The sequence below is a fragment of the Maylandia zebra genome, linkage group LG16 (genome assembly GCF_041146795.1).
Source record: "Maylandia zebra isolate NMK-2024a linkage group LG16, Mzebra_GT3a, whole genome shotgun sequence".
In the NCBI taxonomy this organism is placed as follows: domain Eukaryota; kingdom Metazoa; phylum Chordata; class Actinopteri; order Cichliformes; family Cichlidae; genus Maylandia; species Maylandia zebra.
In genome coordinates, this window is record NC_135182.1 from 35836920 (window position 1) to 35851575 (window position 14656).

Below are 14656 nucleotides of genomic sequence, written 5' to 3' on the forward strand. Positions count from 1 at the left end.
CGTGCTTCGAATGTGCTTCTGTCAGAGCTGATATGAATTACGCCAGAATTCTTTGAGAAGTTCTGAATAGCTTTTCCCGGACAAATAGACAATATTCCCATCCCTCTGAGTTAATTATCATATAAAAAGCCCCATCCACTGATAATCTAACTGCACCGGGAATGTGCTTTGAGGAAAACGTTATTACGTTTCAGAAATGTGAAATTCCACGGCTGATTAGACCAAACACTCGTTTGTCTCGTCACGATTCACAGTGCACTTTTCCACTGTGCAAAACACTATTGAGAATGAGACATGAAAGACTTTCTTTGATACGTTTATCGTGCTGTAGACCTGCTGTTCTGTCATACACAGGAAGCAGCTGTTTGCATTTGAAGTGCAAATTTGGTATCGCACACGGAAAGTCTGGATAATCGTGGTTTCCAGATTTAGCTGTTTAATGTTTATCTCGTCCTTATCTTCCATCGTGGTATCAGAACACATAAAGTTAGTGCAAAGTCTGACAGAAAGGAAGAGACACCCCCCACCCTCAGTCGTATCCATATTTGCTCGTGCTGCGGTCTGACCTGGTGCGCGCATCCCGTATCCTCCTCCCAGTATCTTATCAAAGCTCTGGCAGACTTTGCTGGGCCTGACATCAGAGAGAATGAGACCACAGAACATCTCGCCGGGGAAACGAGGTGCCTCAGTGACACAAATTCTTCCTTCTGCACACGGTAATCAGCAGAATGCATCCTTGGTTTCCGGTCCCACTCCAGTATCGTTTCACGAAGAGCAAAAATGATTTGAATCAATATTCAAGTGATTTTATTGCCTTGTAACTACAATCCATCATTCCTTTGGGAAAAGTGCTGTTTGCAAAGGGCGGTGTGGCAGCTATGTGCACGTATGTGTGCTGCTGAGCTGAAAAGCTAAAGAGAAAAACAAGCAAGCCAAGGGGCAAGTAGGAGTCAGCCCACTTTCTGAGTTTTGATTAAAAATGCTCTGCTCCCTCTGTAGGCTATGGCACATTTGTTGTTGTTTCCTCCTCACTTTGTGTGATTTATGGCACTGAAATTCCTCGTCCACTGCCCTCTGCAGACTCATCCTGCTTGTGGAACCAGTTCGCCTGCTCCAAGAACAAGTGCATTGCCAAGCAGTGGCTGTGCGACGGCGAGAACGACTGTGAGGACGGCCTGGATGAGAGCGTGCAGATCTGTGGTTAGTGCCCTTTCAGCTGTCGTGCAAAGTCTGATGTTGCTATAAAAGGTCACATTCGCCGGATCGCATTACAGCGCCGTGGCTTCACGTGGTCCTGTAGCCGAGCTGGAAATGAATGTAGAGAATGAAACAATCTTAATGAGGCAACAAATGAGACTGCGGGCGTTTCTGATAATTCGAGCGAGCACTGAGGCAAATAGATTTTTCATCACTGAGGCCCCGGAGACATAACTATTTCAATGGGCAAATGAGATGTGTATGTAATGAATTTTACAATAAAATGAAACGAATACTACCGCAATAAAGAGACAGGAATTGCTGTGAGCACCGGTTGTATAATTTGGTTGTAATGGAGTGTCAAGGAAGAAACGGTCCACAGGCTCCTCACTTACAATTACTGTCCAAAGCAAGATCTGCATTCAGCTGTACGCGGCTAATTGAACGACTGTATTTACCTTTGTCTCATTGCTGACGTGCATCATTTATGCACCAAAGCACAGTCAGGATGTTGTTTCTGCACAGCGATGGGTCGAGTTTACTGGGGTCAGAACTGAGTATCAGTTGAAAGCGTTTCCAAGGTAACATCCAAACTAAACCTAAGACGTCCGCTTCTGATTGGATGCACTCTTTTGAAAGTGCGTCTGTGTTTTGCTCTCAGGCACGGTGACGTGTGCTCCGGGGCTGTTCAGCTGCCCCGGGTCTTATGCCTGTGTTCCAAAACGCTGGCTGTGTGACGGGGAGAGAGACTGTCCTGATGGGAGTGACGAACTTTCCGCTGCTGGCTGTGGTAAATTCTTCAGAACTAATTCTTTCAAAGAACGAAGCTTCAAGTCGACGCGTGTTTGCACGCTGTCATTTTGTTGCAACTTATTTTGTCCCACAGCAAATTAAAGAACCCACCAACCAAACGCCCACGGCTAATCTCTGCGTAACATTTATGTTCAGAGCAAACATGTGAAGCAGTGGTTAATAGATTAGGATTGTTCAGTTTCAGCCTGTTTTATCTGCATTCAGACGTTTGATTAGCCCCAGACGTGATGTCATCTGCTCAGAGTGCTGCATGTTTGGTTTTACAGTGTTTATCCACAGATTTGCAATTTAACTAATTTCTTTTAATGCATCAGCACCCAACAACACATGCGATGACAGCTCGTTTCGCTGCCGCAACAAAGCGTGCATCCCCCAGCGATTCGTCTGTGACCACGATAACGACTGTGGAGACGGATCTGATGAGTCGGTGGAATGTGGCAAGTAGATTTATCTTGTTTTTCATTTTTCTTATATTCACTATCACGGTGCTCGTGCTGAAAGCTGCACCAGGCAAGTTCCATAACAGTATTTTATACATTAAATGTGTTATATGAATAATGTAAAAGAATAAATATTAATAGTTTCATTTATACAGCATCAAATCACAACAACAGTCGCCTCAAGGTGCTTTATATTCTAAGGTCGACCCTACAATAACACATACAGAGAAAAACCCAACAATCAAATGACCCCCTATGAGCAGCACTTTGGCGACAGTGGGAAGGAAAAACTCCTCAGGCTCAGGAAGGGGCGGGGCCAGCTCAGACTCTGTAAGATTACAGCAGGGTCTTTTCAGGATGAAGCAACTTGAGGCGACTCTTGGTGTAGGAGCCTACATGCAGTTTAATTTGAAATGCATGCTTTTATTTTGATAGTGCGGCAGAAACAGGAAGTTGGGGGACAGTGGAGCCACGTAGTTTTTTGACCTCGAAATCTCTCTTCATCCATTTTGAATTGAGCTTTACGTTTGCATAATTTGGAGTTCTGTTGCTGTGGACCTGTTTGGACTTTAAAGAAACTACATCGAGGACTGTTGTCTATTTAAGCTACGGCTCCATTCGCAGGAAACCTACACTTGGTGTCGTTTGGTGCTACGTAAATAAAACTGAATTGATTCTTTTGTAATGCAGCAGTTGTGTTGATGTGATACTTGTAACTACACTGCACTGTTTATCATCACCAAACCACTTACTGTATTTCAGCAAGGCGTCTGAGTGACCGTCTTATTAATGTAAAGTAGCAGGAAGTTTAAAAAAGGCCCAAAGGCAGCGAGCAGAAAGTCAGCGTCGGCCTGTGAATCACATCCTGTCCTTGTATGTTGGGCTGCTTTCAAACACGTGCACGACGTTCTGTGTTTATTAGCTTCGCTGCAGCTTTGACTGTTTGTCTCGCAGAAGGGGGGGTTCTCTGTGGCAGCCGTGGTTTATGATTACCGGCTGATGAAACGTGTGCATTTAGTGTAGAGATGTTGGCCAACGCAGCTGAATGCCATTACGCCTCCAGATCACCATGCTAATGACATTATGAACCATAGTCGTGGAAATCTCGCTTTTGCAGCTTGATTTGACAGAACTGATTTGGATTCAGCTAAAGATGCGCCCTAATCTGAAACGATGTCGCTGCCACCTGCAGTAAGAGAGCGGCTGTCTTTCTCTTTCTTCAGTCTATCGTTCCTGTGGGTCAGAGGAATTTCGCTGTGGGGACGGGCGCTGTCTTCTCAGCTCTCAGTGGGAGTGCGATGGCTACGCGGACTGTCCCGACCACTCTGACGAACTGCCTCTGAACCTTAAATGTCTGGCTGCAGGTAAGACTGCTGTTTGGCTCTCAGCTGGACTCTCGTCAGTGCCATCAGCAGCACCAATCACCCAGGAAGCTGGTGCGTATATATGCTGCAAACAAAAACGGCGCTGCATCCCGGAGAGATTTACTTAAAGGGATTAATCTCCCAGGATCCCAGGTTCAAGTCATTCCTCGCCTTCACGGAGGAATTGCAGGGCGCTCTGCCTTCACACCCATGTCTTGCTCTTTTCAGGAAGCTTGTGCAATGGCTCCTTCTTCATGTGTTCCAACGGACGCTGCATTTCTCAGGGGAACCTTTGCGATGGCAAAGACGACTGCGGGGACCGATCGGACGAGAGGAACTGCAATGTGAACGAATGTTTGAACCGCAGAGTCAGCGGGTGTACGCAGGACTGCCAGGACCTTCCTGTAGGCTATAAGGTAAGTGTCCAGTGGGCATCACCGATGATAAAGACCAGCAAACCAAAATCAGTTTGCAATTCATGCAAAGCAGCCTAAAAATGAGTCTCAGGGTTTCATCTGCATCTGGAACCATGAGTCACGCTATAAGGTGCCAAACACTGTGACCTACATTTTAAGCACTTGCATAAATTCCAATTCAGCAGCAGGTGAAATATGGAGCTGATATTAGCAGTGGTGGACCTGAATGATTAATGGCCGATAATAAATCAAGGCTAACTTTGCACTTCATTACACAGATAAAGATGGGTGGGAGTATATACAGCACACGCTGCCTCTCACTTTTTGAATAACCTTGAAAACTGTAAGGTGAGCTTAATGATTTGCCAACACCTGCTCCCTCACTGCACTCTGTGGTTCTGCGGTACCTGGCAATGGTGCGGGGGTCAAAGTTCAAGGCCACACCCCCGGAGTGTTTTGGTGCCTTTGCCCGTTGTCGTTCTGCGGCGGTTTTATCGCTTCCTCTCTGAATTTTCTTCTCCTGCTCTTCCTCGTGATGGTGGTTTACAAAGAGGCTGGAAGCACAGGAAGCATCTCCTGATCGCAGCAGGGGCAGAGCTGCACGTCGATGCGGACCCTTAGCTCATCCATTTGTGGCCTGAACAGGAAGATCAGCAGAAAGGCCCTCAAGGTTATAACTTTGGATAAGAAAGGGATTTGCAGCGGCTCCAGAGCAGCTGATTCAAGCACTTTCAGTTATTTTGTGGGGTCCTCGGTCACTGGAGTGCAGTTTTTAAGCTGAGGAACAGTACGTCTAAATCATGGCTTAGATGCCAACTTCTGTTTGGTGCTTGGTTTGGGTGCTTTTTGCTGACCTGCATTACACTGAGGCCCAGAGATACATGGTTTGTTACTGCCAGCTGCTCTAAAATTGCTTTGATGTTGCTTTAATAACAAAGCTGTCTCTCTGACACAAGTTAACATGTTAATAATTTGTCTGACTGCAGCAGAGGAAGCGTCGCGACAGCTCGACTGAGGCTTTTTGTTTCCTGCGCTCATGATCAAAACTCTTTGTTTCTGCTTTTGTGATCAGTGTAAATGCTGGCCTGGTTTCTATCTGAAGGACGATGGCAGGACTTGTGTGGATGTTGACGAGTGCTCCACGACGCTTCCTTGCAGCCAGCGCTGCATAAACACGTACGGCTCCTACAAATGCCTGTGTGTGGATGGCTACGAAGCCTTGGAGCGTAATCCTAACATGTGCAAGGCTCTGTCAGGTAAGTCAGATTTTTTTAAGTTTCTCAGGTTTGCTCAGCGTGCAGAAGCCCTCTAACGATGCATGTTCCTCATTTTAGCTGAAGAGCCCTTTCTCATCATGGCAGACCACCACGAGATCCGCAAATTGAGTGTGGATGGCTCAAATTACACCATCCTGAAACAGGTAAGTGATACGTGCATGTTACTCTTGGATAGAGGATCATTAGATATTAGAGGCAGGCTACAGATAATCATCCTGTTCTTTTTTGTGCTTGAATGTCCGCTAACCCTGTTGGACTGATACCTTTACAGAGAGAAGTCCATAGTAACACAATAGAAATAATTTTTGGTGCTTTGTTTGCCTTTAATCAGTCTGTGCTGTCCAGGGGTTGCACCCTAATGACCCTGTAACGCTGTTGCCCCATCGTGCATTATTTTACATAATAAGATTGAAACTGTCTGCTGCTGTGTAATGTTCTACAGCTGCAATGACACTAAGATGGTAACGTTTAATGATCTAATATGTGCGTTAACACAGTTTGGTGATTTATTCTGAACACTTTTGTGTCACCTGGTTGAACCAGATTGAGTTTGTGCACAGGTGAAACTTTATTCTCTGACCTTTAGCATCAAACTTACACATGATGCACAAACCTCTCTAACTTATTTTCTCGGTATTTGGTGTCCACCTTGACCTTCCAACCTCCCATAAAGGCAGAGGACAGTTGGTAGTTCTGATTGGCGATGAGAGAAATCGCCCAGGGGACCGGAGGAAACACTATTTCAGTCATGCTGAGGTCTCATCTCTGCTGCTTCGGGCGAAGCTTAAATCTGACTGTTGAGCATCACAAATGTTTAACTGTGATTCACTGTAAATCACCTGACAGCCGTCCGAGGGTCTGCTGTCACGCTCCTATTAACCTCTTGACTCGCTGTATTCTGCTGATTGCACTGCTGTTCTCATTAGCCACGGCTCGCTTTAATCACAGCCTGTTATCGGCAGCTGACCTGATTTCACTTCACCACACCCTCACGTACCCGGATTTTATAAAAATGTTGTTTTTTTTACATCCGTGTTGTGTAAAATCTGATCATTTGTAAAACATCTAAACAACATAATTAAATGTAAATACAGAGAAACATTTCCTGTTATTGTACATGTATAGTGAAATAAATCATATTAATAGTACAGTATAATAAATGTTATAGTACTGTGTTGCATAGAGAATAATCTAATTAATATAGTGCAATTGTGTTCGTTCCTCTCTTGTACTATGAAAGATGCCGGCTTTTGTCACAGGTCTGCCCCTCTTTGCACTGTGTGGTTACAGGAGCTCTGCTTTATTCAATATTTGAACAACCCGGAGGATTATTGGCAGGCCTGCTTAATTCAGGTTGAGTCACTGTTCTCTGTCAGAAAAATTCAAGAGGCTACATCGAGCCTGAGTTAAAATCTAAACAGCAGAAGTAAAACAACACTAAATTGTTATATTTACAGTTAGATATTTACCAGTTTTTGTCGTTGGCAGAGGAGATACGTCTGCAGAGAGAGAGTCAGGGGGCCTGGTCTGGGTTTAGTGTTCGTCTAGTTTCTGTCTCCTATGTCTCCTTGTCTTTGTAGGTTCCCCTTGTGTCTCTCTTCTCTGTGTCCCTCATCCTCTCTCTGTCTCTTGTGTCAAGCTTGCATGTCCCAGTTTACGTCTCTCCATGTTTCCTGTTTTATTTTGAAAGTCTTGTCGTTCCATGTTCAGTGTGTTTAGTTTTGCTTCGCCTGTGGCATCATGTTCATTTGTGTTGGACTGACTAATAATAACCCCAGAAGCATTATCTCAGACTCAATCAATCAGACTCATTTTTATTTTGAAAATCTAAATATATCTGAAATAAGAAAAGTTTTCATGAATGTCTCCGTGTCTACACAATGTTTATGCTGGAAAAGCAGCAGGATTATTTCCCCATTATATCAAATCCCCTTATTTACCAAACAGTATTCAGAATCGGACATTATATAATCCATACACGTTTAACTATGTGCAAGTCTGCTCTCACAACACACATAAAACTATTCAAGCTCACAAACGGTCTGTGGTTAACACTAAACCTCTGAGCTCTGTGAAAATACTCGATTTGCTGCAAAATTGATGCAACATAATTTTGCTCAGACGAGTTTTAAGCAGTTTTATACAGTCATGTTGTACATTCGCTTTCAGTTATGTTTTCCCTCAAATTCATCAACAATCGTGGAACAGAATGAAAGAGTCATCTTTAAAGTTTTATTTCATGTTTGAAGAATCCATTACGAGTGCTGGATTCTGCAGCGTCTGCAGGGAAACGGAGGGAAAATGCAGCGGCGGTGGAAGCGCTGATAAAGCGGCGTGCAGGCTTCATCTCTATAGCTGGTGTTTAGAGTGAGAAAGGTCCCCCCAGGACGCTTTGGCACCTGTCTGTGAGGGTGTTGATGGTCTGATGAAGATGTCTCGTTTCTCCTGTCAGATTGTCTGACATCTTTCCTCAGCACCCACAGTGTGAGACAGCGGGGTGGGGGCACTTGTTTGGCGAGCAGCTCTGTGTGACTGACAGAGGGGTCCTGTGAGCGTGACAGAGGAGGAGAGCACTTCCATCTTCTGTTTTGATAGACTGCAACGTGGTCTCGACTCACTTATCCAAAGCTTTGTGTGGTTGAAAGTACTGGAACCTATGGGAACATAAATCGATATCACAGTAAAATCACATCGATGCTGGAGAAATCGAGCATTTCAAGCTGAGCCGTTCTCGGTAAACGAAACCTCATTTCCTGTCTTTGTGTGATTCTCAGGGCCTCTACAACATCATCCATCTGGATTTTGATTACAAGAAAGAATTTATCTACTGGGTGGACTCAACCAGGCCGAGTGGTCGAAAGATCAACAGGATGCGCCTGAACGGGAGCGACCTGAAGGTACCGCGGACCTCCGGCGCTGACTGTGCCACGCAGCGCCTCGTAGCACCCTGTCAAACATCCATTTGCTCCACCTGCTCCAACCCTTTGTTAACTTCTTTTTCTCTCTTTCTGCTGTGCCGAGTTCTCTCTCAATGATCCATTTAAGCCATCAAGCTGCAGTTCAACAGCAACCTTTCTCTATTTGGAAGATGAGTCATTGCATGTTGCTTAAGTGGCTCATTATCACTGCTAAGATGATGCTGGTTATTTTTTATCCTTAGCAGCGTTTTTCTTTTTCTGTCAGCACTCGATGACCTGTTTGCTTAACAGAAATTAATGCATGTTAGTGATAATGGGAATATCATCAGTGGCTTTTAGATGAATGCAGCGGGCGTAATGATACAATGGAGTTTTTTGTGTCATGGCCGAGGTTTCGCGCGGGCCACGAGATTGAAGTCCGCACAATGGACACTGGGATTTAAGCAGAACACCCGCTGAGCGCCCCGTGCCACTTCTCATTAAAATAACTGCGTGGGGCATTAGGCTTATTCAGCTCAATTACTTTCACTCTGTGAGCTTGAGCCACTGCCACCGCTTAGCAAGAGGACAAAGTGTCTGAGACACAGATACAGGAGCGTCTCACATCAGGTTAATTAAAAGAGTCACTGATATCCAGTCCTCATAGTAACGGTTGGCCACACGAGGAGGGCGAGACTGTTGAGCAGAAGCTTTTTCTGTGGTTTTCTCTGCTTTTCAGAGATGTTTGCATTTTGGAGCTGCTGCTGCTGCACGCTGCTGCTGCTGCACGCTGCTGCACTTACACATGCATGCATTTGATGGCAAATAGAAAAGTGCAGCTGTGACATTAATTGTTGGTTTGCATAGAGTTGAAGGATCATTTCTCTGCATTCACCTCCTATAGCATAAGTAGAGCAAGTCATCACTGCTGAACTGCTTTTAACAGTGTTGCGCCCTGTTACACACTGCAGTACTGACTCAATAAAACATCTGTAGATATGCCGCAGTTTAACATCAGGCATGATTTTCCTCACACACCGTGAAGATTTATATCAACTACTGTGGCTTTCTTAAGAAGCACTAGTTTCACAGAGTCTATGGGAGGTGATGTGGTGCAGAGCAGGTGATACCAGGACCCCGAGCCCCATTAAATATGCAACCGTTAGGTACACCGAGTACACCGAGTACACCGAGTACACTGTTCTCTGAACAAACACAAAGCCGGGCTGTGAACTCATCAAGGCCATAATAAAGGAAGCACGTTTTAAAGCCATCATACTTGCTGGATGTCCTAATTTTGCAGATTCTATCACCTTCTGAAATGAATACAGTGATGTATGTGCAGGTCATTTAAAAGCCCATCAGTGTTCTGTAGCTGCAGATATGCACTTTCTGTTTTGTTCATTAAACTCAGATTCTGCTGCCCGTTAATGATGCTGCATTTCTCAGTCAAACACTCAAACAAATCTGTCCTACTAACCACAATAGCACTAATTTTACTTCTGGATGTGTACAGTTGTTAAATACAATAGAACAGTTTAATGTGTCCTGAAGAAGAGGTGGATGAAGCCTTTCTGAGGGCAAATATCTCCCTATTGTGGAAGGGCGTGTGAGGGATTTAGGAAATGGCTTCTTAGTGGCACAATTCTTCTTTCTATTTCTATTAAATCTGACAGCACCGACCTATCAATAGTGCGCGCCAGTTCAGCTGAAATCCAATATATTTCTTGACATTCATCCATGAAAGAAAATGTTAATGACTTCTAAGATATGCGCCAGACAAACCTATGCACCGAAATTAATTCTTCTCAATCTCTGCTCCCAGATAGTCCACAGAACAGCGGTTCCCAGTGCCTTAGCCGTGGACTGGATCGGAAAAAATCTGTACTGGTGCGACGCAGAAAAGAAAACGATGGAAGTGTCCAAAGCCAACGGGCTCTACCCTACGGTGCTGATCAGCTCGGGCCTCAAGAACCCGACAGATCTCGCTCTGGACCCCCAGATGGGGTAAGCATGTGGTGGCTGCACTTTAATGCGTCCCTGCTTAGAAGGATCGTCGCAGCTTCACAGAGATCCGCTCTCACGTTTTCAGTTAGGCTCTTTTATGATCTCACATTAAGTTGAAATTGGAAGATGCATTTGTGTCTTGCACACCCGCTTTTTTGTTCTCCCGTTGAATGTAATTATTGATTATTCTTTATCTGAATCTTTGTAAAACCCTTTTATGGCCGTCATTCATCACCGTGTGCGCTACGCTACCACGCCAATAGAAGCTGCTGCCTCATGACAGCAGCTCTTTGAACCGTGCTCTCCTTCTGACCAGGTACATCTTCTGGGTAGACTGCTGCGATCCTCCTCACATCGGGCGCATCGGCATGGACGGCCGAGGGCAGACGGTTATCATTGACACAGAGATCTACAGCCCCACAGCTCTCACCATCGATTACACCAACAAGAGGCTCTACTGGGCCGACGACAACCACATCCTGTTTGCCACCATGGATGGCGCCCAGAGACGCAAAGGTGAGACGAAGGTGTCGCTCGGTTAAAGAACAGCTGCTTATCTTCTCAATGAAAGTTAAATGAGGAGATTGTTGTCACTGGTATGTGATCATTATTCACACTGTTACATGAGTGCAGCTGTTACAGGATTAGCGGCACCGCGGTTGCTATGCAGAGTAGGACAGAGTGTAATTGAGGTCCACTGTGGTTATTCGTCCCGTTCCAGTGTCCTACGATCACATCCAGGGAGTAATGGCGCTGACTTTGTTTGAGGACTTTGTCTACTGGACTGACGGGAAGTCCAAATCTCTGCGACGTGCTCACAAGACAACCGGCGCTCAAGGGATCGAGCTCCTCAACTCCTGGCAAGCCATCAAATCCATCAAGGTCTACCACTCCCTGCGCCAGCCCGAAGGTATGAAGTCCATCTGGCGCTCGTGTTCGTTCTGTCCTCCGGTGCCGAGCGGCGTCCGTGTGGTTTTCGGAGGAAAGCGGTTTGTGTGATCCGGTTTGAACTCGCTCACGTGCTTCTGTCTTCTCTGTAGTTCCCAAGCACCAGTGTCAGATTGCGAATGGAGGATGCAGCCACCTGTGTCTCCTGTCCCCCGGCGGGGAACACAAATGTGCCTGTCCCACGAATTTTTATTTGGCGGCCGACAACAAAACCTGCCTCTCCAACTGCACGTCCAGTCAGGTGAGCGTTACTCTTCCCTCCTCCTCCTTCTGTCCTGATCAGGATTTTCCCCTGAAGACAAATTGCTTGAGCGTCGTAAGCTTCCCTCGTGCACCTCGGGGCCGAGGAAACGTCTGCTTTGAAGCGCCGACTGTTCACGCTGACTTTAAACTCTGTGTTTTGCTTTTGAAAGTTCCGCTGCGGCACAGACGAGTGCATCCCTTTCTGGTGGAAGTGCGACACCGTGGACGACTGTGGGGACGGCTCCGACGAGCCCGCCGACTGCCGTGAGTGCCGTGCTGTTTCAAGGTTGCTTTAGAGCCGCACTAAACCAGAGGAAGCCAGCCTCATTATTTTAGTGAGCTTTGAGCAATAGCAACATTGATTTGGCCGTAAGGACACTCGGGTCACAGAGCCTGCTACAGTTAAGCTGCTACTGTTTATAGACTGAACCGTGTTTCCTCAACAGCTGAATTCAAATGTCAGCCTGGGCGTTTTCAGTGCGGCACCGGCCTTTGTGCTCTTCCACCCTTCATCTGTGACGGCGAGAACGACTGCGGCGACAACACGGACGAAGCCAACTGTGGTGAGGATGGAAACGGCGCTCCCGTGTCGCTCGTTACCTGGCAGCATTGTTTCCTTTGTGTGTTTGGCTGCTACTTATTAGCACTGAAATAATGACTTAATCAGGCGATTAGTTTAGTCGGTCACCAGAAAATGAGCTAAAACTGTTGTGATAAATCACTCGTTATTCGTTAACAGCACTTTCAGGCCTCTGCTGCGTTCAGCCTCACAGTTGTTTTTCTTACTTTTGTAAATCGAGCATGTTTGTGTTTGTCATTGTTGACAAACTGTCACCATCAGCTCGTGTCGTTTTATAGACGTAATCATTAATAAAATCACTCTTTTTTTAGTCTTTGCTTCATAATTAAAGCTGTTTTGATAAACTGACCTGTTGTCTGCTGAGTTACTGCCACTCAGTCTGAAACTGACTTCTTGCTTCTTTCTTTGCTCTAATTCAGAGACGTACATCTGCCTGTCGGGCCAGTTCAAGTGCACGGGCAAACAGAAGTGCATCCCTCTTAACCTGCGCTGCAACGGCCAGGACGACTGCGGCGACGGAGAGGACGAGACAGACTGCCGTGAGCGTCATTACGTTTAGACTCATTGTCTTGAATGGCTTAATCAGGATGTTAGACTGGGGGAAGCTTACATGCATCCCTCACTTGACCAGCGTCCTAACGCTGCAGAAACAAGCTGAAAAACAAGACGGTTTAAGGACTTTGGCGTCTCTGGTTTAGAGGTATAATCTAACTGATTAAAAAAATCACTTTTTCCAGTGCAGTTAGTGCGTTTCTGTGCTTGGACAGAATATATGAAGCCGTTAACTTTACATAGTCTTCATTAAGTATTCCACAGACAACCCTTGTTATGACCTGTTTCTGTGGAAAGAGATTAGATATTGAATCACGCAGAGGATAAGAAGAGATTTTCTCTGCAGTGATGTAACTCATCAGAATATCATACCCTATTCAACTCTTTCAGATTGCCACATTTGTCTTGCATGTGATTGCAGGAGGGGGTGGAGGGGGGAAAAATGCAAGACAGTCAGGAGGAGAAAGAGAGACTTAATGAAAGTGAAGCTAATTACTTTCAGGCCTTAGACTTCCAGCGTGATTGGATGTGGTTTTGAATACTCTTTTGTGAGGAACGTGACACCGCTGATATTAAAATGCCGTTTGAAACAATGTCAGGCTCTGTAACAAGAGGCGGCTGCTACCTCGCTAGATTCAAAATGTGTGTGAAGGAGATGTTATTGAAGCACTACATTTTTTTTCCTTTTCTGCAGCTTCTTCTACAAATATAATATCATAAGATGTCTGGATTACTTTCTCCTTTTCACACGACTTCATTCCCTCCGTAGCTGAAAGCACCTGCTCCCCAGACCAGTTCCAGTGCAAAGCCTCCATGCACTGCATTTCCAAACTGTGGGTTTGTGACGAGGACCCTGACTGTGCAGATGGGTCGGACGAGGCGGACTGCGGTGAGTTAACCGCAGTTTTTCACTCGGCCTCGCTCGCTCTCACTCGCTGCTTCTAGTTGTTTTTTAACTCGGGCCGAGCGAGAAAGACGCCGTCCCCGTTGTTAGTAAGAGCTGAGCTTCACGACCTCGGCGTGCCGACGTTACGCGTGAATATCAGCTCACAATTACAAAATCAAAGTGGGTGTGTTGTCAGTGGCGCGCTGGAAGCCCAGGGCAGGGCCGGGGCAGGTAAATGCAGCGCTGTGAAATCTGCATGACGTGCCTTTGAAAAGAGGAAATAAATGAAAAACCAGAAACGGTGCTTCTGAAATTATCGAAGATTAAACATTTGCTTCCTCGTGACAGATGATGAAAGCTGACAGCTGCTCTTTTAGCCGCGTTTTGTCTGCACTCGAATGCATCTTTCTTATTCATCTCATCGCTTTTGTCTCTGAATCTTAATCAATCACGACTCGTCTCCCTTTTGAGGGAAATGATAATCAGTTCTCATCAAGCTTCTAATTTAATTTGCAGATCTGAAAGGACGGCGTTGTGTTCCGCTTTAAACCGCGAGCGAATAATAGACGTCAATAAAACGACAAAATAAAATCTTTGCTGTCCTATAAACTTGAAATTGAGCTACTGTCAATCTGTCAAATGCCGTCCTGGGAACAGTTCCCTGTAAACGCTGTGATATTTTCCAGACCTCATGGTGACCTCATGAAACAGGCGTTGCTGCTGTCTGCAGAGCGTTACAGGGGATTTACGGTGACCTGCGTTTACGCTGCTGGAGTTTTGTGCTCATTCAGGATGGCTTTGTGCTGACAATAGTGCGTCACTACTTGGAGTAATGCCTAAAATGCAAATTCTCCATTTAACTTGTTCACCTATCAGCCAGTATTCACTTTGATTTCACTGTAAAAATATGTGAGAGGAGGAATTGTCTGTGATGATCTATAAATTCCTGCACAGCTGCTTTGTGATGCATGAAAAGCTTCTCATTCACTGCTGCAGCAGCGTCCATCGGGCCATCTGCAGGCAGCTGGACGCGTCG

General features: G+C 45.6%; 1 protein-coding gene across 2 annotated transcripts in view; it reads left to right on the forward strand.

Annotated features, from left to right (window-relative positions):
- The window catches only part of lrp1bb (low density lipoprotein receptor-related protein 1Bb), a 262406-nt gene that overhangs the window by 209489 nt on the left and 38261 nt on the right, over positions 1 to 14656 (forward strand). For both annotated transcript variants that reach the window (XM_076875387.1, XM_076875388.1), the window contains 16 exons: positions 1081 to 1200; positions 1859 to 1987; positions 2325 to 2447; positions 3674 to 3814; positions 4043 to 4230; positions 5303 to 5486; positions 5565 to 5650; positions 8282 to 8404; positions 10230 to 10411; positions 10728 to 10927; positions 11133 to 11321; positions 11452 to 11600; positions 11773 to 11866; positions 12049 to 12165; positions 12602 to 12721; positions 13504 to 13623. In XM_076875387.1, the coding sequence (XP_076731502.1) occupies positions 1081 to 1200; positions 1859 to 1987; positions 2325 to 2447; positions 3674 to 3814; positions 4043 to 4230; positions 5303 to 5486; positions 5565 to 5650; positions 8282 to 8404; positions 10230 to 10411; positions 10728 to 10927; positions 11133 to 11321; positions 11452 to 11600; positions 11773 to 11866; positions 12049 to 12165; positions 12602 to 12721; positions 13504 to 13623 (2265 nt within the window). The remainder of the gene's footprint in view (positions 1 to 1080; positions 1201 to 1858; positions 1988 to 2324; positions 2448 to 3673; positions 3815 to 4042; positions 4231 to 5302; positions 5487 to 5564; positions 5651 to 8281; positions 8405 to 10229; positions 10412 to 10727; positions 10928 to 11132; positions 11322 to 11451; positions 11601 to 11772; positions 11867 to 12048; positions 12166 to 12601; positions 12722 to 13503; positions 13624 to 14656) is intronic.